Raw genomic sequence first — 24,224 nt, 5'->3', positions numbered from 1 at the left:
GAGGAGACTTGCTCAGGGCAGGTCAGGAGGGATAACTTACAAGCAGCATTGAGAGGAAAATTCAAGAAGGAATATGATTAGAAGATGCACAAGAGATTTTTTGCACTGCAGAGCGAGTATTGGCTCTGTTGGGAAAACAGGAGGTTTCACTATTAATATTAATATTAAACACATGCTATATTGAAAAAAGAAAAGAGTTGCTTTTAACCTTAGTGTGACTTTATTATAAAACTTCTCTCTGGTGGAATGTGCAGCTGGTTTGGCTGCAAAACAATCAGGAAGACTCTAAAAACTTCAGGATTTAAGTAGTCCCCCAGTGTATATCTCCTGTGTACATAAACCATCCACCCCGCACACGCCAGGTTAGTTAGCATTCACTGGCTTGCTGGTAGTTCTGCAGAATGAGGGCAGTAATGAAGCAGGCTCGTTGGTATTTGAAACAAATAGTCGCTCTACAAATGAATCAGCCACCACCTAACACCATGCTCCAGCTGGGTACAACCCCACCGGGGTTCAGAGTTTGCCCACCATAGGATACTTACATTTTCTCTGAAGATAAAAGCCAGGATTGCAGCTGAAAGCTCCGCCAGGAAGATTAACAAAATAAACATGAAGAACTGGAAGAGAGAAGATGCAAAAAAAAACCCAAAATGACAGACATACCATTAGGTGCATGCAATAGGCAGTAGGAACACAGCATTTTGCTAGTCACCAAAGACATGGAAAAAATAACTGAGGAAACTTGTTTTCCCCTGACAATTAAAAAAACTTATGAGATAGTAACGTGGAGCAGACACAGCCATTCTCTGACCACATTACAGGACATGGGAGCTTGCAATCGTTTTGGCCTGGTTCTAATGGGTAAAAAAGGATAAGGCTACAGGACCCATAGGATCCCCTGATAAATCTGCAGCAGGTTAAAACAGTAAACCCTACTTTGATGGAAAAAGTTTATGATTGCGCAGATGTTCATACAGGGTGAAATTGTCCTGACGCAGGTGTATGCATCACATGCATACACCTACATATGCACACACACCTTCATCAACAATTTTACAGTAACATGCTCATGGCTCATTTTGTATGGAAGGAGGTAGTGGGACATCATATACATATACATATACATATACATATACATATACATATACATATACATATACATATACATATACAAACATTTACACCTATGACCAATAATGGACTCTTTCCAAAGTACTCTGAATTTCAGGACAAAATTAGCCTTGCTTAATATCTGCCTCCACACAATGGGGTCGCACTGAGTTAAGCATTAACCATGTTGAACTTCTACAGAAAGTTGATAACACCCCATCATAATTTTAATTTGATTATGCAAGTATCATCCTTGTCTTGTACTGTATCCAAAGTGTGCATATTCATACCCTTAAGCTAAGGATAGTTTGGCGGAAAGCAATAGCCAAAATCCTGTTGCCCTCGCAACCTTCTGCTGCTTTGGTCTAAAAGTCTGGTCTTCCATCTTACTAAAGGCATCTTGTTTCCATGATGTTACCAAGCCTGAGCGATTCACTGTCCCTTCATCGCCCACCCCACAGAAGTAAATCAGATGCACTGAAGAGGTCTCACCCCCGGAGAGATGAGACTGATGTGGTGCTGGGAGGGAGCTGCCCCCGGGACCTTGTCTGCCCAGAGCGCTCAGGTACTGCGGAGCGTTTCCTGCCTGGGATGAGCACCGGGACTCCTGCGGGCTCCCACCTCAGTCACTAGTGCCTGGAGGCAGCACAGAAAACTGGTATACAGCTAGAGGTAAAACTCAAGTCGAGAGGAAAAAGAGTGTTGCAGGGAACAAATCTCCCAGGGCAGGAAAACGCTCACTGACATCAAAGAGCTCAGGACTCAGCCTGTCTTTGGGACCGGTTCTTAGTTACATCGATGCCTTATGCTAATTTGATGCTGCTTATGCAGTCCATAACCAACAGTAAAAGGAACGGGAGGGGATATGCCCTACACCATCCTTAACACAACAAATGTTGGTGCTGAGGAACTCCTATGGGAACAGAGCAGAAAGTGGCTAGGCTCACACCCTCTCCCGAAACGGCATTTGTTTCCATTCTTGGAGACAAAATAGTGGGCTTGAGGAACCAGAAGTCTGGACTAGGTGGACGTTTTTTATGTTCTTATAGCCATAAAGAGAAATGACCACTTGAGAGTCAGCCTTTCTAAAATTCGAGGATCCCAAGAATTAGCCCACAGGCTCAAAGATCATTTTACAAAACTGAGTGAACGTTTAGAAATGAACTCAGGTTTTGGCACGATGTGAGAAAAACAGGAGTGAACAGAGAACCTGGTAAGACCGCATCACATAGAGGGTAATAAACATGCGGTACATGTCACCAATGAAGGTGGTTGAAGCAACAAGTAGAAATAAACACAAGAGAAGTCCGGATTTTTTTTTTTTTTTGGTGTGTGAGAAGGTTATTGAAGGTCTTTCTGAAACAGAAGGCAGGCAGATGGGGCCAGAAGTGCTATTGTGATCCCCAAACAATGATTTATAAACAGTCTGAAATGTTGTGCATCGTACATTCCAGTAATGGAGACAGAATTCAAACTACCTGCTTGGAATGGGCAAAACGTTTTGTTGTCAATTATCAAAGCTGTAAGCGATTTTTCCTTACTGGAAAAGTGCACGCACCACCCCGTCCCTTTTGTCTTCCTGCTTCTGCATGGAAAGAAAAGAAAAGGATTCTGGGCTCAAATGGCAAAACAAGAAGAGTCAGATGAGCAAGGACTTCAGTTGCTAACAGAATGCTGTTGCTTGATTTTGCCGAACTAGTTAAGTCTATAATTTATTCTTACTGCTGGAGTTTTCTGCAGTGGCTTCTTTTCTTCCTGCTCAGAGGCTGTTTTGTTTTTAATTTCACCACAGGAGGGCAAAGAACAAGTGATGAGAATGAACGATCTCAGCATAGTCACTAAGAGGTCTAAGGTGGTGATCAAGTGATTAATCCCGTCACCCTGCTAATTGCATTTCATTTACTGATTACTGGGAGACACATGTTCACCCAAGCTCCAGCACAGGTCTCTGCAGAAGTGGAAGCAGCCATTCCCAGATTATGTCTGATAAGCTTCATTATCATTCCCAAACTGATTTACACTTTGTGCAGTTTGCATTACAGATTTGTAATAGTTACTGTAGAAAAAAACCATGAGCAGCCATTAGGGCTGATGAGAAAAAGAAGATGGATCATCAGTGTTTCAGAACTTGCTCTCATTCTGCATTTTAAGGAGAGTCAAAATCCGCTTATTGTGTTTTGCCTCACAAAATTAAATTGATAACTGATATACGAGAGCACTAAACAGCCAACTGCTTTGGCCGGGACACAGCAGCTTCACATTCAAATTCATGCTTGAGACCCATGTGTGAACATGGGTACCCCCCACATCCAAGGTGAACATCCTGAGGAGTGGCGTCTCCCATGTTGGTCAAAAATCCTGCCTCAGCTCCTGATGATGGTTACAGGTTTATCAGAAATTTCCACAACTCAATGTTTCGTGTTTCTTTTTCCACAACTCATCTACTGTTCCAGTTTCAGCAATGCTGTTCCAAAAAGAGCAGCAACTGCCTTTAACACAAAGGACCCACATTTCCGTGCTGAAAAGCTTCAGGGGCTACTGCATCCGTTTTACAAGAGTGCAAACCAGGACGTCTGCACTCAAAACTGAGCCAAATGAAGCTAACGCTGACTGTTCTTGTTGCAAAGCTGAATTCAGTCCCATGGCGAAATGTTGTATGCCCAACAACACTTTGGATTCTGATTTTTATGGTATTCTTTTGCAGTCAGAGGGTCTTCAGGACAACCCAGAAGTTATTCAATGCCTGATTCGCAGGCCAATGCTTGTTGCTTTTTGTGAGCCAAGTCCAAACGCTGGGAAACCTTGAAACACTTCACAGCCTTGTGCTCAATGCAACATGTTAGGTTCCACAGTGATTTTTTTTTTTACCAAAAGACAAGCTGCTTAATGCAAAATAAAAGTCCTTACAAACACAGAAGCCAGAACCTAGAGAACACGCATTTGTGCATCTGTCTTGTCCCTTCTGTCTTCTGTTTGCATTTGGACTAAAAGCTTCAGATATACATTATGCATCACTTTGAAATCTCACTCAAGCACCTCTCTGGCTCATCAATTCTTTAACAACTTTGTAAGTGGACTTGATTTGATCTAGCAACTTCTCCCCAAGTACCACACACCCCCACCCCCCCCAAAGCCTAACACTCCGTGTTTTGCAAGGTGTTCCCAGGCTCTCTGGCATACGCTTATGAAGGGTTTGCCTTTTCAACACCTAAAACTTACTCCCATCAGACTTCTGGTTTCACAGATGTTTTATGCCTTTTAACATCAGCTGGTGTGGCCCCCCAAAAAGCAGAAATTAGAAACATATCTCTTCTCACTTGATATCAGCACAGATATTCATCCAAGTGCTTCACCGCTGTTGGGCATGAGATGGCAGGTTGTTTAGCAGAGTCGACTTTGATACCAGAAGCCCTGGAAGACCTGATCAAAGCTGAACACTAATTCTTCATCCAGTAACTACTTTTAGAGTTTCTCCTAGTCTACGGCATTACCTCCAGTCCACAAAATTGAGTGCACTGGAGTATAACTAAAACACCAGGAGAAACATTCGAACCATGATGTAACTCTGTGATATTAACTCAGGAAAGAGCATGGCCCAGCGCTCCCTTGCTCCCGCTGGGTCCCCAATTTGTATGCAGCGGACGTGGTCCAAGCCGAAAGTATTACTCTCCCATTCACTTACAATCAATACTTCTCATCAAACATAACTTTTAGTTTCTTAAACTGACAGGGACAGGCTTTGAAGTAACCTCAGGCTCATTGGACCTGATCCTTTGCATTTTATTAGGTTCCTCTGGGCAGATCTCCATGACTTCACAGCTGATGCACGTGGTTTTCTGATTTACTTCTGAGGCAAGTCACTAGAAATCAAACCCATAATGCCTTCCCAAAAAGGGCTCTTACGAGCAGGTTATGAATTCAAGGGGTGGGTGAGCCACGTGCCAGAGAGAATTCATCTCAGTGGAGCCAGGCTTATCTCTAGGAAAAAATGGTTTCGTTGTCACGAAAAGTGGACATTCCTGTTCTGTTTAAAGTTAGAGACAAGCCTCTTTTGCACTGTGAAACAGCTGTGCAAGATACAATCATAACAAAACACTGCAAGATCAAGATTTTTTAAAACAAAACAAAACAAGAAAAACAACAAAAAAAACCCAACAGACCCAGAGGGAGAAACAAAAGGTCAAGTATGACAAAAAAGAAAAATAAAACTAACGATCTTTGTGTTTCGACACATAACTAATAATGCCTTCCAGTAAGAGATAATGGCTGGAAACCCTGCAGTACTTACGGTGAAGTCAAAAATGACTTTATTTTAGAGGCTAGCACTTTGCAAATAGTACTTGATGACCTCATGGGCTGTAATTTAACCCTATAATTCAGGGGGAAAATTGCCAAAGGATAACAGATCTGGTTAATTTTAGGAGCAGAGTAGGCTGCATAGGGGAGTGACCAGCTGTTGAGAGCTGCAATGCAAGGCCACCAGGCAGTTCTCAGCTGGGCACCTCTGCTGACATGAGGGGCTCCATTACAAAGATGTTTTGCGCTACGTTTTCCCTCTGCTTTGTTGTGAACTAGTGAGGAACGAATCCACAAGTGGAGCTGGGGGTTTCAGGTGACAAAAGAGGACCATTTTTGGTCACTTTATAAAAGGAAACCAAACCAAACCAAACCAGAACGAAAAATAGGACCATTTTGAAATGAAGCTTAACAAAGTTAAGATACACTCCTAGACTCCGTACATATCGTGCTGAAGCCTGGTACGGGGAAGAAGAAAATGCTCTGCATTTCTAGCTCTATGTAAAAGTGCCATAAACCTATTTATTATCTAAGGGAATAATGGCTACAATAACAGACACCCATCCATGCACTTATCACGGCATCCCATTCTTGGGAAACACTGAAAGGGCAACAGAAAACACAAGGACACTTACAAAAAGCAGGAGGCATTTGTTCTCACGGATGGCACCGCAGCAGCCAAGGAAACCCAGCAGGAAGAGCATCGCTCCCATAGCCAGCATGATGTACGCTCCTGTGAAGAGCAGAGGGTTGGCAGCCACTATCTCTCGAAAACCTGTGGGATCCACAATGACCCAGATCCCAACTCCGAGCAGGCATGCTCCTCCCAGCTGTCACGGCACAAGGAGAGGAGAGAGAGGGAGACAGGTCAACATAAAACAACTGCTGCAAGAAAAGCGGAGTCATCACTATCTTTTGATCAAGCGTTCACCTGGAGAATTTGTGTTTCTTCATGGCATATATTTGCTGCTGAGCAGGTGTCTGCTGACATGCTACTCAGTGTCTTTTGCTCACTAAGTGAAACATATGCAGCAAAAGCACCTTTCTTCCTTGACACATCGCTCTAAAGCTTACTTCCTCCCTAATGCTGAAAGACTGAGTCTCAAGCTGCTGCCACATCTGCAGGGACAGCCCAGAGAAGGGGCACACGGGACCCCCCCCTGCCACAGAGTCCTGGGTGGCTGGGCACTCCCACCCTTCATGTCACGGAGAAGAGCAACAGGGTCACCAAGAATGACTCTACACGTGGTAGGAAAATGACTGTGTTTCCTACTGGAAACCTCAGCACGGCACCCAGGACTAGAAAACAATTTCTTCTGCTATTCAAAGATAGGCCGTGTACGCTACTATACAGCTCTGGTCTCCCTTGTCCAAGACTGGAATAACTCAGACAACGGTGACCGCTGTGCTGGCTTTCTGAATGTCTGAGCATCTTTGGATGCTGCAAAACCCTCAGTGATTGCTAGTGCAAAGCTGAGGGGATATTCTGTACGACGGCAACTTGACCAAATGACAGCCTATCCTGCTGGGGAGCAGCAGGCTGCTGGAAACAGGAGGATTCAAGAGAGAAAGTGGATTCTAAATACTTACAAATATAAAGAAATTGAAAAGAAACATTAGGTACTTCATGCAGCTCAGACAGTCTCCCTCCATGGTCTTCAGGTTCCTTGACACAATTCTTCCTGCAAAACAACAGCACTTCCTCAGCACACTCACTTTTTAATGGAGTGACACAATCCTACTGCCCATTTGTATTCCCCCCAGATCCTGTGGAGTCATTTATACAGAAGGGCTCATTTCTTACCTGAAGAAGGCAACGGAGCACAGGTTAGTAGGAGATAATGATCACTGCTAAGTCTCTGCGTTCATCCAGGTCTAAAGGAGAACGCAGACGTGAAGAGGAAGGTTGCAGGAGAGGAAAGGTCTGGCTTTGCTGGCAGAGTGAGATGCGGGGAAAAAATATCCCACGAAATTTTTTCCCCCAATCCCTAAAGCCTGTCAAGCTTACGAAGCCTACTTCATGACAAAAAAGGCCATGTTTGAAAGGCTCACAAGCATGCGTTTCCGGAGAGTTAGCTCCATACAAGCTTCCTCCACAGAACGAATGCCATATAAACAGGGACAACATCTTCAGGTAAACATTTGGAGGAGCTGGGCTGGGAATGACTGCAGTGTGTGGACATGGGAGGGCCTGAGGAGGCTGTCCTCACACAGTTACTCAGCCTGGGGCCCAACACCTGCTTGTCATGCAGTGTGACATGTTACTGTGCCACCAAAGTCCCGGTGCTCTAAACTCCACCCTGCACAGGCCTTTTGCAGGCAGAGCCCATGGATCAAAGTCGGTAAGCTTTTAATCCCAGGAAAAAATGCAAAAGCATCTGAACCAGTTTTGAAATTCCATGTCTGAATTAGACAGCAAACTACTGAAGATAGTAATTCTATTGGAAGAGCAGCTATAAACCCCCGACCAGGTAAGGCTACACTGGAAGAAAGTTTCTGCCCCAAAAAGCTTGCTGTTTAATGAAGTGACTATGTCTCCCAATATGCAATTATTTCACCAAGTACCCTAGAGGGACAGACAAATAAATACATAAAATAGTAAAACTTTCACTGAAATGGAAGATAATGCAGTCATGGCAGTGTGCACAGAGGAACGCGTACATATTCCAACACAAGTTTGCTTAGCTCCCTAGAGAAGCCCTCTCCAAGCCCATATGCTTCTTAACCCATCTCTTCCCTGTGTTTGCCATTCCCAAAATAGACCTGCATCCAATGATATTCTACGTTAGCAAAGTACATTCAATTCACTTAAAAGAAAATAAAACCCCAGAAATTATCCAAGATTTTCACCAGACCAGAAATAAAACTCTCTCACTCCTTCATTGTTTTTCTTAATCCACAAAATTTAGGAGTACTGTAGAGCCTCACGGGGTGCTTCCCTCTGTGACCATGGGAACTGCTCTGCTTTAGCTAAAGGGCTGAGAAAACCCACGGCGGGCAGTGCTCCCAGCAAGGGGCTGCCTGAAGTAAACAGCCAGATTCGTATCGTACAGCATGTGTGTTTGCTGCACTTCTTTGACTCCGTTTAAAAATCAAATCAGTTCCTCCCTTCTGGCCAAACAGGCAGAGACACAAATGGCATGACGTAGAAGCTCATCTGGACATGCAGCTGCTTTCCCTCCACATCTTTGCCTGCCTGGGGCAGGATGGCAGCATGCCTCTGCTGGCTGGGTACCACCAAAGGAACCCCCTTTGCCAGAGGAATCCCAAGCAGATCCACAAAGCCAGTCTTACAGTCCACCTCACTTCTGGAGAAACACATACCTGAATCTGAACCTGAGAACGAGGGCAATATTTTTCTTCACAAAGTTTATTTTCTTATACCTCTGATACGCAGCTGTTCTGCCCAGAGGGACTCAAAGCCAAGACTGCGACTGGTGGAGATGCAGTGGGGCACAGAGCTCTGCCGTGGGCCTGGAGGAGCTTCCCACAGCTTTCTAACAGTGTTTAAATTCATGTCTGCAAATCTCACAGAGAACAGAGATCTTGAAGTCCAGAGGGTAAGGAGATAAGGAGGGAACTCTTCAGTTTCATGGGAAAGGTGAACCTTCAATTCCTCTAACCCATGAGCTTGGACACTGCAGTAGAGAGGGATATGAAAATACAGACATATAGGATACTGGAACTTCAAGAGCCCCAGAATTAGAGGCACCCAGATGTTCCCATCACCACACAAAAAAAAAGTTATGCTGCTATGAAACAAAGGATGCCTAAATCTCAATATATTAGCCAAAGTCTGAAAGTCATCTGAGAAACTTCTAACTCCTGCTGCCTTGAGCACCCACCCACACGATCCATATCATAGTAGCCTCAGGCAAAAAAAGGAATAAAAAGCAAACCAGTTTAGCCATATTGTGCCACTTCACATCATTCACTTTCATCTCGCTGCAGAGGCGCCCACATGAAAAACACTGCCTGTAGTCCAAGAAGCAGCAGCTCCTGAGTCTAACGCTGTCTTGCTGCTTGGTAGAGTTGATAAATCACATTCCCACCTTACTTTACTTTCCATGTTTGGTTCCGCTTCCTCTGCAAGACGAGCAGGCTCCCTTGGAACCCCTCTGGTTTGCACGAGCTAAGTATGGGCCTCCTTTTCTTTCCAAAGACAAACCTAAGTTACGATTCCTTGCATTGCCCGTGCATCCACTCGGTATGTTAAAATGTTTTCTAGGCGTGAGCTAGAACTAGTTTCCCTAGTTTTAGGGAAACTCTAAATCCATTGATCAGTTGGGTCCTGAGAACGTCACTGCCAGGGCCACGCAGCCACAGTTACCTGGGAGCAGCATGAACACATCCACAGTCAGCTTTCACAAGTGAGGTCTCGCTGGTTTGCCTGGGCAAGAAATTGTCCCCAGTGGTGGTGCTGGGCTCAGATTTGTAATTTCTAAACCCACCGCTCTTCACACAGCAAAGCAACAACTAAATGCAACCCTACTAATTGTGCTGTGCTTCAAGGCAGGAACACGCCCAGAGGGGCCTACAAACCCCACAGTCCTTCAACTCAGGATGTGCAAATGGCAGTCAGTGGCAACAGTGCAAGGTCTGGGCTGGCAAAGCCAAGAACGGAGCATGTCAGAGCTTCCACATTGTAAGTGCTCCATGCAAACTTCCAAAAAATGCCAACCCACTGATCTGATCTGAGAAACAGGAGCTCTGAGCAACTGTTTCAGTTCTGGAGCTTAGAACGTGGAGAGACTCGCACATACCTGCATAACACACCCTTTCCATTTTCTGCTGGGTACCCAAATTCTGAAGCAGCACATTTGGACCACCATTTGGACTTGTGATCGCACTGATTAAAACAGAGCAAATAAACCAAAACTACAATCTGACCTCTTGCATAGCCCTTAAACTGTTTCATGTCAGAGCTCAAGCACTCCAGCGTATATGAAATATATTACCATCTAGTTGCTATATGCAGGACTGCTCGAGACTTTGAAGACTATATAACTAACGCTATTTACAAACAATGCAAGCAAAATGCAAATAATATTACTTACAAATAATGCAATTATGAAACCATTTGTGCCAGCTGCTGCCTTACTAAATAGCTAAAGGCACCTGAAGACCCTGACGACAGGCTCCACGGAGAAAATAACTGACATGAAAGGACAATCCTGACCCACAGAGCTGCTTTTTCTTTCCACTTTTCTTTTTAAGCCATACACACAAACGACAAATTTTGTAAGTTACTCCTACTACGCACTGATAAAAGTGCGATAAAAACCGAACACATATGTCTTAATCTACCTTTTAAAAATATCTTCTCTCCCCTCCTCCAGGCCCCAAATTTGTGACAGATTAAGTTCTCCGCCGCAGGAGACATTTAATGCTAAGCAAACATTAACAGTCAGAACTGCAGAAGACAGCGGTTGACAGATGCTTTCCCTGGCTTGTCCCATCTCAGACCTGTGAGACATATGAGATGCATTTGTTTTTGTCTGAAATGTAGCTATAAATGTTCAGCTTTTTCTTAGCCAGATTATTCTACATTTCTCCCCCCCATCCCCGTCCGTCCCCCCCCCGCTATGAATTTTATCTTGTAAAGTGATGGGGAGGCTCAAAATCCCCAGCAGCGCAGCCAGGAAACACACCCCAGCTGCTGTAATCAGTTAGGAATAAAGTCCATTTTTTCAAGGCAATGCCTTTTTTTGTTCTCCAGCCACCATTTATTTTCTTCCTTCTGACATTTGCTTTTGCACGCCTTGCAGCTACCTTGAACTTCACATATCTAAAGGCAGCTGCTCAACCACACCCCCAAAAACTGCTTCCAAGTTTTTCTTTGCTACCACTGACATTTCCCTCTACCCCCACATCCCTTTCACACTGGACTGAAACCTGTGGTTTCACTTCGATTGCTCCTTTACCTTTGCTTCGGAAATGGAATCACTGAAAAACTTAGGTTGGACAGTACCTCTGGATGTCACTGAACACAGACACCCACTGCTTCCAATCTGGGCCAATTCCAAAGTTTGATCCAACTTCAAAGTTAGAGCAGGCTGCTCAGGGTCACATTAGTTAAGTTTTGAATATCTCCATGGACTGAGATTCCCCAGTCTCTCTGTGCACCTCTTTCAATGTTTGACTACCCTCCTTGTGAAAAGATTTTTCAAAACAACTGTCCGAGGTGTGCCCAAGTTACCTTGTCGTGAAAGGAACAAGAGGATCCCTCAGGGCCTGTAGTGGTAGGACGAGGGGTAACGGTTTTAAACTGGAAGAGGGGAGATTTAGATTAGCTATCGGGAAGAAATTCTTTACTCTGAGGGTGGTGAGACACTGGAACAGGTTGCCCAGAGAAGCTGTGGCTGCCCCATCCCTGGAAGTGTTCAAGGCCAGGTTGAATGGAGCTTTGAGCAACCTGGTCTGGTGGGAGATGTCCCTGCCCACGGCCGGGGGGTTGGAACTAGGTGATCTTTAAGGTCCCTTCCAAACCAAACCATTCTATGACTCTATGTGCCAGTCTATCAGAACTCTCAGGAGCACCTTATCTTCACCAGTCTCAATCCTCACATCTTCCATATCATACCACTGAAAACAAGTGTGTGAACCATTTTCCTTGCCTACCATTCCCACCATGCAATCCCCAACCCTAATATACCTCTGCAGTCTATTTGTGTTTCACTACATAAAATTCAGACCTTGTGAGTTTGCCTGATGGCTCATCACAGTCTCCCTGTCTCAAATACTTGATAGAAATCACAGAATAACCAAAATTGGAAGAGACATCTAGAGGTTACCTTGGCCAACCCTCATGCAAACCACTTTTTCAGTCACTTCTATCACATTGTCCATGTACATCTTCTTCTCACATAAATATCTCTTTGCCATCAACATGCATGAGGACCTTGTCCACTGGACTGATCCGCTGCTTCCTTTAAAACCTGAGAACCAGTTTTGCAGTACCTCCTACAAAATATTAGGTAATGTCTTGAGGAGCAAATGGTGCTAACCCACACCTACTTTCATGTTCATGCACAATGGAAACAAGTAAAATCAGAAGGCATGTTTGAAGCTCTCCAGAACCATTGCCAGACAGCAAAAGTGGACCAGATTCTCTTCCAAGTGAGTGTATCGGTTTCTAGAGGCTGCCTAAGCTGAGGTGTCACTAGAAATGTCCCTGAAGTTCTAAGCTGCACCAGTGGTGAAGGACCACCACAACTTGGCATCACTCCATTGTGTCCAATCCCCAGCAACGTGGCAGCCCACACTCTCACTTGCAGGTGTGGAGACCTGGCTCAGCACACCTGGCTTCCTTCATGGAGTGACCCTCTCCCAAGAGGATTTCTGTGTTCACTATCTGAGAGCAGTATCCAACTCCTTTAAACCAAAGTGGTGGAGTCTGCTAAGAGAGCATATCTAACAGGTGGTGCCTTCCAGAAAACCCTCTCAGAGTATTATTTCCACGCAGTCTGCTCCTCTGGATAGAACAGAGATAGAGGCAGTTTAATTAGGACACCAAAGGGTGGTGACTTGCTGCAGTATCTCCTCGCAGGTGGTAAGATGGCAGATGAGCTGCTTATTTCTTACCTCTCTCCTGCACTCCACAGCTACACCTAACCAGCCTTGACAGAGATGCAGAGAAAGCACCTGGCATGCAGAAAGAAAGAGCTGTAAACAAGACTTACCTTCACAAATCTTGGGACTTGAAGCACAGTGTCTATCCTAGTCTTTAATTGTCTGTGTGTCCCATGTATCTTTTTCTAGCCAAGCTTGTCCTGTAAAGAGAAAAATATGCAATTACTGCAGAAGTCAATAAAATGCAATCATGTTAAATACACAATTTATTAAAACACACCATCCTGATGAATACGCTCAGTCTAATTGCCACCTTAATTTAGTGTACATTAGCACTAATGAAGAGCTTTTAATACCCAGTGAGGGATCCGGTTCCTCAAAATCTCTTTAACAACCTTTGGGGTGTTTTAAATGCCCACAGACCACATGTAAATCTATAGTCCCATTACACATGCACCTCATACCACAACAGGACTAGATTAATACCAGCTGCACCTTCAATATTTTATGGGAGGTTTAGACAAACTTTAATCTGCTGTGACTTTACAGCCCATTTACCGGGAAAATGGAAAAGGCAGAGGAAGGGAGATGGAATGCATCTTTGGGAAGCCCAACCCAGCCATCAGGAGCAACGGCCTGAGACGCTGGGCGCTACCCCTCGGTCCTCCAGCCAGCGCTTACGCCAAGTTGAGCAAACTGTTTCCTCTGCCTCATTGTCACCGCCTGGGAAGCAGCAACAGGGAGGAACGGCGAAGCCACCACGCTGCCCGCCCAAAGGCATTAGACACACCGGTGGAGGCAGAGGGACCCGGGTGCAGACCGACACTGCCCTTGAGCTAACGGTTACAATTTTCTCAGTAAATTTTAATTTCTGCCTGCACAACGCTAATGACAGTCTTTGGCTAGGCAAAGGTGAGGTGAAACCACAGACTAACGTGCAAAGCGTGCTTGTTTGACTGTTGCTTTCCCAGGGCACTCTCTCCCGGGTTGTTTTTTCCACCCCTCTGACACAGCCCCAAACCCCACACCGCAGGGCCTGCGGGGAAGGGGCAACCCCGAACAATTCAAACAGCACGCCGTGCCCTAACGGTCCAATATTCACATGGGGCTGAGTAACTCACTCACTCATCCTTGGCAAATCATTTTGGAATACTCGCAGCTTTGCTGAAGCCGCTGCCTCCCCGTGAGAGATCAGATAAGTCACCGGGGTCTCTCCCTGCTCTCTCACTGCCAGCATTTCATCGTGATTTCTGGAGGGGCTGCATTTAACATCTGTTTCCCACAAACATTTGTGAACGCGCCTTTGAAAATTGCCTCCCATTAAGACTTCTGTGAGTAAAAGTCTATCGTTTGCTGTTGGCAGGAAGCGAACAAAGAGTTTCAAGGTGGCTGAAACTATTACAATATAAAACATATAATGAATATTCATAGACTTTTTGTTTTGCATTAATCCCTCACATTTAATGTCCTCCCTCTGTCACTGTGGACGTACACTTCTGAATGATGAGCGGGGATGGCTTCCCTTTTGAAACCTGGAGGGTACAAATACTTATAGCCAATCGACCCATCTCTGCTGCGAAGTACTGAAGGCATCTGCCGCGCAGGGGCTGAATTGCCCCACTTTACAGCGCTGGGTATGGAGGCTGCGGAAGTTCAGGGGGGTTCTACGTGACCGGCTGGGAGATGGTTGCAGCATGCTCAGGGACCTGCGGAGAGTGGCTTGGAGAGTCTACAGCTAGGACAAGAGACCGTCACTGCCCCACAGTAGAGAGCCCCTATTTGAGAGTCAGAGCCCAGTGTCCACCCTTATCTTTTTAATCTTCTTCTTTTGTGTGTGGGGACACTTCATCCTGTGTTTGACATGGGCAACTGAGAGACAGTTTCTTCGGTTGTCCTATCCTGTGATGCCGCTATCCCGGGATAGCGGCTGCCAGGAGAAAATGGCTCTAACTTTAAAGCAGAGATGACACTATGCTATATAAACCTATCATTAGAAAAATAACCAGAATGATGGGATTCCTGCTCCTACTGCGTGTGCATATAATTACATCCCTACAAGCCCTCAAAGGTCTGCGTGGGAGAGGAATTTTATTTTTTTTTATTCCTCTTAAGTCACAATATTTTAAAGAAATTACAGCACCGCAGAGAGGAAGAACTTAAATGCTTCAGTAGGTACCAGCAGGTGCTGTGTCAGAAGGGATGAAAGAGTGTGTTTGGTGCCAAACAATAGCAATACTCCATCTTACTCTATGGCCCTAAAGGGGAGGAAGTCCCTGCCAAACAGACTCTCTTCGGTTAATAGCTACGATTTTGTCATTAGGGAGAATTGCAGAAAGTGCAAAACCACCATGCCTAATTGTGACTGGAGCAAGCCGATGCCTTTAATTACAGTCGCTGGGGAAACGCAGTGGAAGCTGAGGTAATGGCTGAGGCCAAGGCTCCTTCCTTGGGGCTGCGCGCGTGCAAGCCATGGTTCCTCAGCTGGCTGAGCAGCTGCGTTTGGCACGTTGTCCTGCCTCCTCGTGCATCTCGCGGCCACCGCAGCAAGTCTCCTTGCTGAGCACTGGCTTCTCTTCACATCGCTGCTTTTAGAGCCGCTCTTTGTGAGGAGCGGGCTTTGATGAAGGAAAAACAGCTAAACTCATGACTCCTGCTGGTTTCACGTAGCCAGAAAGACAGTTGGAGAGCCAGAGCAAAGAGGGAGGGGGCAAAAAGAGGATGGTACAGTCAACGGGTAGCAAGTGAAACAAGACATGAATGGAGGTGCAAGATGGAGAAGCGAGGCCTGTCTTTGGGAGAAAACCAGTCTCCTGCATGTTAGCTAGCACTGGAGGGCCACCAGATGAATGGCTTATAGGTGTCCCGCTTCACAAGTGCCCCTAGCTACTGCCAGTCCCCTTTGTTCACCACGTTTGCAGGATCTAGAGAAACTGAAACACACGCCAGCCCGTATGTTCACCAAAGGAGAAGCTGAAGACAGAAGTCATATCCTGCTGGATTTCTGCAACAGGTCAGTACTTTTACGGTGAAGGGTGAGGAGAAACATCTCTGTGGAAGCAGGATCCGATTAATACCATTCCCTTGCAATAGCTTCAGAAAAAATGTAAAACATTTGCCGCTCCTGAACTGGAGCTTGGCACAAGCTGTCAGCCCCGTGCATTAGCCTGTAACTATTGCTCCCACATAAATAACTAATTGCACTGGAATTTCATAGTGCTGGCCTAGCGGAGTCATTGCCATGACACGACTACCTTACCGCGTGCAAATCCAATTAGATTCCAAAGTGCACTGTGTAACTATAATCAGCCCCCGTGGAGCAGCGATGAGGGGACCTGCACAAGGCCATGCAACTAGATACTAAATTACAGTCAATCTACCTCCTCTTCAGTTGCATTAAAATGCTAATGTCACTGTAATATGGGCCCATTTACCAGCAATGACTGCCTCGCCTTGCAACACTGGACTGAATGAGGTTGTTGCGCTGCCTGAGAGCATTTAATTCCTCTGTACAGTTGAGCGAGCAAAGCCCTTGGGGACATCTTATACCTTAAAACAATAACCTGCTTGGCTTTCATAACACTAAAATCATACGAGGCTTGGGATGGTGTTCAAATGAATCTGAGCTGCTGCTAAAACTACCCCAGGTTTCCTCCCCAAGCAGAGCGTTCGGGACAACTGGGCCACATCTCTTCCTGACTCTTGTCTGTCTGCTTTTAACGAAGACACGTTTCTGTCTCCAAAAGAGGCATAAGAGCATATTAGTAATACACAGGAGGAAAAAAGAGGGCTGGACTGAACCTCTTAAAACTCCATATAAATAACACCAGCTTTGCAACAAAACCAATAATACAACACTTACCATCTATGTTTTATATTTGCAACTTTGTACAATGTGTGCACAGAATACATGAGATCATACGGAGGTAAAATCTCCCACATGTACACAGACATTCAAAATGGAAATTCAGAAGTCCCAGAGCAGAACCTATTCTCCCAAATGCTGTAACGTTTGGAAAAGTGCTAGGGTACGTGTTTGATGTGCCAGTATTGCATCAGGCCACAAACCACTCCATTTCGACTAGTGCAAATGCACACGCAGCGCTCTTTGAAACACGAACTGCTCACTTTGGCCCCTTTCCAAGCAAAGTTCAATAGGTAATCATGTCTGATCCTTTCCTACAGCTTTTCACACGCAGACATCAGCTGTCTCAGAAAAGAAGATACTGCACCCAGTACCAACACTTCTGATAGCCTGCAACTCTTTAAAGTTCTATTCCTTAAAACAAAAAAAAAAGCCCTCAGATAGCTCACAGGTGTATTTTCCCTTGTATTAACTGCAGTATAACAGAACCATATGGTACTGATTGTCTTTCGAAACAGATGACCCAAAGATTATACGCGCTGATAAAATAACAATATTAATTGTGTTCAGCAGGTACGAAAACCAGGGCTAAGAGGGGAATGGATGCGCCAGATGTCCTGACCCGCAGTACAGCCCCTCTGTTCACCAGTCTGTACTGACACCGGTCCCAAACCCATGAGAAAGTTGACCGCTTCTGGCTGACAAGTTACACTCTTTGACAGGCATCTCGCGTCCCAGGAAGAAGTCTATTCAGCATAGCAGAAGGGAGGTGGCTAACTTTGGCCTCCTATGTCTGAAAATATTTCCCTTCGGGATGGAATAAAATGTCACCCTCCCGAGTGGATCATGGAGTTGCATCACATGCCAAGTGACATTATCCACTGTCGTGTCAGATACCGTCAAGTGTCGAAACACTCCATACGCTTGCACGGCATTCCAGACGCTCAGGGCATTTAACATGAAGTGTAAATGCCTGCCGCTTTTTCCCTGAGCCTGACACATCTCACCTTTACAACAACCCACTCCTCGGTGCTCTTTTCTATTCTCTTTTTCTATAGCCTTGCTTTGTTTGCCGCAAATGCCTCAGCAGTTTGTGGTATTCGTGATTGTTTTGAAAGATGCAGGAATACATCTCAGAAACACCGGGCAGTTGCTGTGGCAACCTTGTCCTCAGACCATGCTTTCCAATATTTTAAGAAGTTTCCTGATATTTTGCAGGCTTCGGGGAAACAATGCAGAGGAGGAAAATGATTGATTTTAAAGTAAGGAGGCAATCAAAATGGATTACTATGAGCCACCGGGTCTGGTCCTATCAAAAAGATGATGAGCTCTCCTTAGCAAGGAAAAGCGGCCCCAGACCAGCAGGCAGCGCCACGGGCACGGGCCCATGGGCAAGGGAATTTGAACCCCTTTCTTTTATCAACTGTTTTAATGAAGAACGGACCTCCAGATCAGTAGGTCGACTTATTTTTTTTTTTTTTTTTCATTCTCAGTGCTTTTTCATAAGGAGGAGGTGGGGAAAAAGAAACCCACTGTTTAACTGGGGGGACTAATAATCTTAATTGCTTTCAAGAAAGAAATCCCAAACAGAACTTTGAATGCATTAACTATTTCACAAAAAAAAAAAAAAAAAAAAAATATAAACTCCCTTTGTTCAAGGTAACTGCCTACACAGATGCAAAACCAAAACAGTCAATTTAGTCAGGTTTAGTCAGTCTAGAAAAGGAAAGGTTAGGAAAAACATCCTGTGAGAAAAGCAGATCTTAAATGAGGGATCTCAGTAATACAAAATAAATCAGAAAATAATATTGCTGGAAATCTGAGAAGTGGCGTTATTTATCTGATTTTGGTCATCTTTTAAACATTTTCAACAAGAAGAATAATAATGCATCCTAAAGTGCCATGGACTCTAAACACAATAGGAAATCCTTTATCCCACACAGCTTACAATTCAGAGTGATTTATTTATTTAGGAAATAAATACTTTTCACAAGCTATAGGTGTGATATGTCCAGGAAAACTTGAATGCAGCAAAGGTCGTGAGAAACGACCGAGGGAAAAGAGGCAGACATGAAGTCTAAGTTACCCCGCTTCTAGCCAAACTGATACGCATCTCATATATTCCATGTGCAAATCTAAAGTGAGTTCCACTGTAATCAGCACCTTTAACTTACTCTAAGACATAAAACTGCAGCTAATGTGGTTTGAAAGGTAAATGTGACTGATCTGAACCACACCTGTTCCAATTAAGGTATGAACACTCAACCATCCAACGTCTTTTGCTACAGATATTTCTGATTAAAAAAGAGTAAGAAGGAGCAGAGAGAGAACCATGGCCACAGCCCACAATAGAGCTTCAGATGTTCTGCAGGAAAATAAACGAGAGTTAATAAATCCCATAATCTTGGCATACGTGTTTCTAAATGTTCTCTCTTCCTTCAAAAGATGTATAATCTAAGCGCTCCAGCAACGATCAGGTTCCAGGCAGACAAAAGACCCTCAGCACAATTCATACGTAGATGACAGGAGTAGAGGGACTAAGTGAGATATGAGCCAAGACTCACAGGCTGGCTCCCAGCTGCTTTTGCTTTCCCAATGGATAACAGATACTGCATCAAGACACACAATGTCATGCTAGTGAATGTGCTGCTCTCTTAACACCTCATTTTTCTCTCCATCTGAACTTATTTTGAAAGCGCACGGTTCACTGTCCCCCTTCTCCTTTCCCTTTGTCCTTACTCATGGCAAAGGAAACATGAAAGACAACATGGCTGGTTATTGTTAATGCATCTGAAAGTGCAGACATTAAAAAGGGGGTTATTCTGGAACGTGCCACCGTTTTCCTTGCTATTCGCACAGGCAGCTAATGATCACCCTAATAGCTTCTCTCTCTGAAGTCGTAATAAGCTTACAAATGAACCCATTCAGCACATATTAAAAAGCAAGGGATGCTCCTTTGATTATAGCCTTTATGGAAATCTCCGAGTATTTGTTTTGTTGCTGCACAGCCGCAATTAGGACATGCTGCTGGGAGCCGGCTCAGCTGCCGGAGCGGTGGGGTTTGGAGACACCTCCCAGCACCATGGCAACACATCCACCTCTCCCCCAGCATCACTCACGGGCAGCCTGGCCGCCATCGAGGCCAGACGAGCACACTTCAGCACTTCCAGGAATTAAGAAACAAAAGGTGCCTCATTAAACTTCCTCCGCTGATGCCTCCAGTGTGTTTATGAAGCGAAACGGACAGCCCCACGCTGCCGCTCTCGTGAACGAGAGGAGAGCGCGGTGCCTGCACCCTGCGGCCGCCCCACTGCACCCACCATGGTCCTGCTCAGAGCATGGCATGGGGTCACGCAGCCACCGGGCATCTCTCCACGCCTGCCCAGGGGGCTTGGGGGGTCAGAGGCATCCATTTCCCACTGCAGGAAAACTAGGCAACAAGGGGTATGTATGTTGGAGAGTCTTGAGGAGGCCATAGATTTATTCTTCTGAGGTGAGAATATGGGGAAACTCGTTTCCTTCGCCACTTGTGACATTTCCTGTGCGATAACCTGTGCAATAACCGCAGCCTTCCACGTGTGGGGAGGGGGAACCAAGTAACGCTATGGAAATCTCCTTACTGCTTAACTGCTCTGAGGTTGATCCCACTTATATTGCCGACAGACTTAAAACTTCTTCAGAGGAGAAAGAAAAAAAAAAAAAGATTTTTTAAGGACGTAAAATCCTAGCAAAATCGGGGATCTAGTCTTCACTAAGGTTTGAATCTCGGTCAAATATTTCACGTTGGCTAAAAGTTAAAAGAACATACCTTTATTCCTCTTAATGAAGAGAACATCATGAACAACAATATATACGCTTTCCCAAAATATCCTTGTTCCCTAAGCATAGTGCATCTACAGCGGCCTTAAGCGGAGAGACTTGGGAGCGATCCATTTTTGCACACACAGACAGCCGCTTTACGTGCTGATGACATGGACGCACGGGCTTTCAGATAGCCTCAGTGGGGTGACTTTCACCCACAAAAAATATAACATCTCCTCTTAGAAAGCTCGCGCTCTAAACAAACCGCTTCTGCTTTGCCTGAAAGACAAGACCTTTGTATGGAACAGATATTTTCTACATCTCCAGGAGACTGGCTGGGGTTAAAGCGGGTCAAACCACGTAATACAGATAGCTTTGTGTTGATACTACCCATGGTGCCTATTAGGAAGGCCATAATTGTAAGAAACCGTTTCTCAGCAAGGATATTTAATACAGTGCCACAGAGGCTCCCCAGGCAGGCTTTGTTTCAGGGTTTGTGAGCTTTGGGGGGAAAGGATTGTATCTCTTGTTGTGAAGTGGTTCAGGGCCAGCGCGTTTTTAGCTCTTTTGTAATCTAAAGAACACAGCAGTGGAAACTTCACTACCAGCATGACTTGCAAGCAGACTGGGAATAGCCTGGGGCAAAACCTGAAGCACCATCAATCATACATATACGTAAGAATTGGCATGCACTGACAGGGTTATCATAAGCACTTTTTCAAAACTGAAACAGCAAATTTAACCATGGAAATACTCTGGATGCTGATGAATTTTCTTTTACTCAGTCTTCGCTGATGTTATACCTGGAGTTCGCTGATGTTATACCTGGAGTTCACTGATGTTATAACTGGAGTTCACTGATACTAACCCAAGTTAAAGCAGATGACATAAAACTTCTTCTAATTCAAATCACGGGGGCTGAATAATACCAAATGTACCAGAGAATGACAAACGCATGATCTGAAACACCAACCATAAGGCAGCTCGTATAGCCTTAAAATAGTACAAAACCCAATTTGTAGCTGGGTTGCTGAACACTTTGGTCTTCACACACAAAAAAAGCAAGAACACAGTCTGACCTGATCTGGCAATTCCTGTTCTTACAAAGTCAAGGCAACCTTTTTAGGGAGGACAACAAACAGAACATATTGATAAAACCCAATCTCCTGCAAGGGGGAGGACTCCACAGGCTAACCTCCACCCCAGTGAGGACTGGGCTGAATTCTGACTGCAAAATCACACCAGTTTTCAGTGCCTAAAGTTCACTATACCTCCCACCTTTGTCTCTTTTTTTTGATCTGCATGAAATTTGACAGCAATGTTGCCTTTCAGCTAAAGAAAAAACCACAAACCCATATTTTTTTAAAGTATCGAAACCAGCTTTTCAGGGCAAACAGCCAAAGCATCCCAGGTTTAGGCTGAGACACATAAGGAACAACAGGATGTTCAAGCCATTCCCAGCATGCAGAGACAGCCCTTTTGGGGCGCTCTCCCAGTTAGGCTCTGCATCAAGGACAAGAAAAGTTGTCTTGAGCGACACAGAATTTAACAGCTTCTTCTCCCGTCACTGCTGTCAGCAAGATCAGAAGAATCTTTCTGAAAATATTGTGCAGTCTTGCTGTGCAAACATATTTGACAATAAATTATATGGCAAACTTCAACATTAGACTTCTGGTCCCCATTCTGCGTGTCTGATGATACACAAACCACCTTGCATCAGAACATTAATACCACTTAAGTCTTAGATTGCTTTCCACATTACAGTCTAAAAGCCCTTTATGAAGCTCAGTGTCCTTTATCAAGCTGACGTGGCTTTGCTCCTGGATACTCGGCAAGTGTCCTGAGCAGCTTCTGTGGTCTCCCGTCTACTGCTCAGACAACTTTGTAGCTCTGGTTCTGCTAACGTCTCTCACAGAAACTTATAGACAGTGGCAAGTCATTTCAAGTCGGTGTGTGTGTGTGTCCCTGTATTTAATATAATTAACAACACCGCTGATCTGCCACCCATGGAGTCTGAGAGATTGAATTCAGTATCCTATAAAAGTGCCGGGCTGCCTGTACTGAAAGCAGTAGGGAAAAGAAGTGCCCAGGAAGACCGTATTCAAAATACAGACATTTTTAGATCAAAACAAGCATTTTGAGTGGCTGCCAGCATTATTTAAAAACGTTCAGGTACAAAACCCCAGGCAGGGTCCTTCATATGAACCGCACAGCTCTGAGCTCGTGGCAACTGGACAGAAAAAGCTCAGATGGCTTGTACTCCACCTTTGCCACATTCCCCACAATGATGTGCTCAAAACTGGAAAAGTAGCCAGCTAGAGCTGATGTCTCCAAAAATGCTCTCCTACAGCCATCACACAGACGCTCCCTGCAAGTTTCCTCTGTGGGTTCACGCTGTCTTCCCTAGGAGAATCCCAAGTCAATGATCTATTGATAGGAAGAGAGACACAGCAAACAATTTCATCTTGAAAGCAGACACCTTCCACCACACAGTTGAGGCTCCTCACTGACCAGTGTTGCCAGTGCCCCAGGGCTCCCAGACAACACGGGGGTTGCACTACAGGCGTTTGTGTATTGGAGGGAAAGGGCACTCTTATTAGGAGGTGAGAACTATTGCCACCCCAACATATTTGGAAACTTCACCTTCTGTTTAGAGTCACTGTCATCTTACTCTTGCACCAGCTCTGTTCCCAGCACCTAGCCTGTGGCTAAGGAAAGGTCCAGCCCAGGATTTTCAGAGGTGAAGGGCAAAAAGCAATCTGGTGACTGCCAAAAGACCTGAAAACACACCTTGCCCTCACTCATGGCTTGAATCTTCCTCTTTCCTTTAGCCTCAGTGCACAACAGAGGGACATACAAGCTTCTCAGAGACGTCAAGGGGAGACGGCTGTTGGTTGCTTCATGTAACCCTTGCGGGTAGGACCATGGGTACACCATGGACCTTCATCCCATGCCAACAGCAAGGGTGAGCACCACAGCAGCCCATGCACCGCCCAGCCCACTGTTCCCATCGACAACAGTGTGAACTAGATCTTGGAAATTGTTAGCTGCTCTGGCTGCTAATAAAGCCTGGGGACCTGATGTGGGGATGCCTGTAAGAAATGCAGGGTTTACAGCGGCTCCCTCAGAAGCAGCTCATGAACAAAAGTTTTCCAATCAGCACAGACTTGATCAGGAGTTTGAGGCAGGCACGTACAATTATTAGCTGATATTCAAAATGTAAAAGCTGGAGCACAAAGCTTCCCCAGTAAGGGGACCACCTATTTGCAGCCCTTGGAGAACAGCTTTGTTCTAACATTTTTTGGATGAAGCATATTAATCTGGACACAGGGGGCATTCGTGTAAATTGGCTTTCCAATATTTCTGTTTCTATTTATTGACACCAGCCTCCTTCCGCTCAGGGCCCGTACTTAACCTCCATCCTTTCAAGCTGTGCACCCAGGTGCACTAGAAGCGAGTACAGCTTGGCTCTGATGAGGTGGAAGACAAGGCACAGGAGATGCACAGAGAAATAGGAGAGGCAGGAGATGTGCTTAGGGATCTGTCATTTCGACAGGCTGCAGTCCTCTTCTGAGCCTGCACA

At 45.1% G+C, this 24,224-nt stretch overlaps 1 protein-coding gene across 1 annotated transcript in view; it reads right to left on the bottom strand.

The window, feature by feature from the left end:
* Window positions 1–24,224, bottom strand: part of TSPAN18 (tetraspanin 18) — a 136,333-nt gene that overhangs the window by 12,793 nt on the left and 99,316 nt on the right. Inside the window, exons 3-6 of the mRNA XM_082485700.1 lie at window positions 13,089–13,178; window positions 6,997–7,088; window positions 6,042–6,236; window positions 543–617 (exon numbers count right to left, since the gene is read on the bottom strand). Coding sequence (XP_082341826.1) covers window positions 543–617; window positions 6,042–6,236; window positions 6,997–7,059 — 333 coding nt within the window. The 5' untranslated portion in view covers window positions 7,060–7,088; window positions 13,089–13,178. The remainder of the gene's footprint in view (window positions 1–542; window positions 618–6,041; window positions 6,237–6,996; window positions 7,089–13,088; window positions 13,179–24,224) is intronic.

This window comes from Vanellus vanellus (assembly GCF_965231255.1).
Source record: "Vanellus vanellus genome assembly, chromosome: 6".
Classification (NCBI taxonomy): domain Eukaryota; kingdom Metazoa; phylum Chordata; class Aves; order Charadriiformes; family Charadriidae; genus Vanellus; species Vanellus vanellus.
This window is presented reverse-complemented; position numbering and strand designations above follow the sequence as displayed.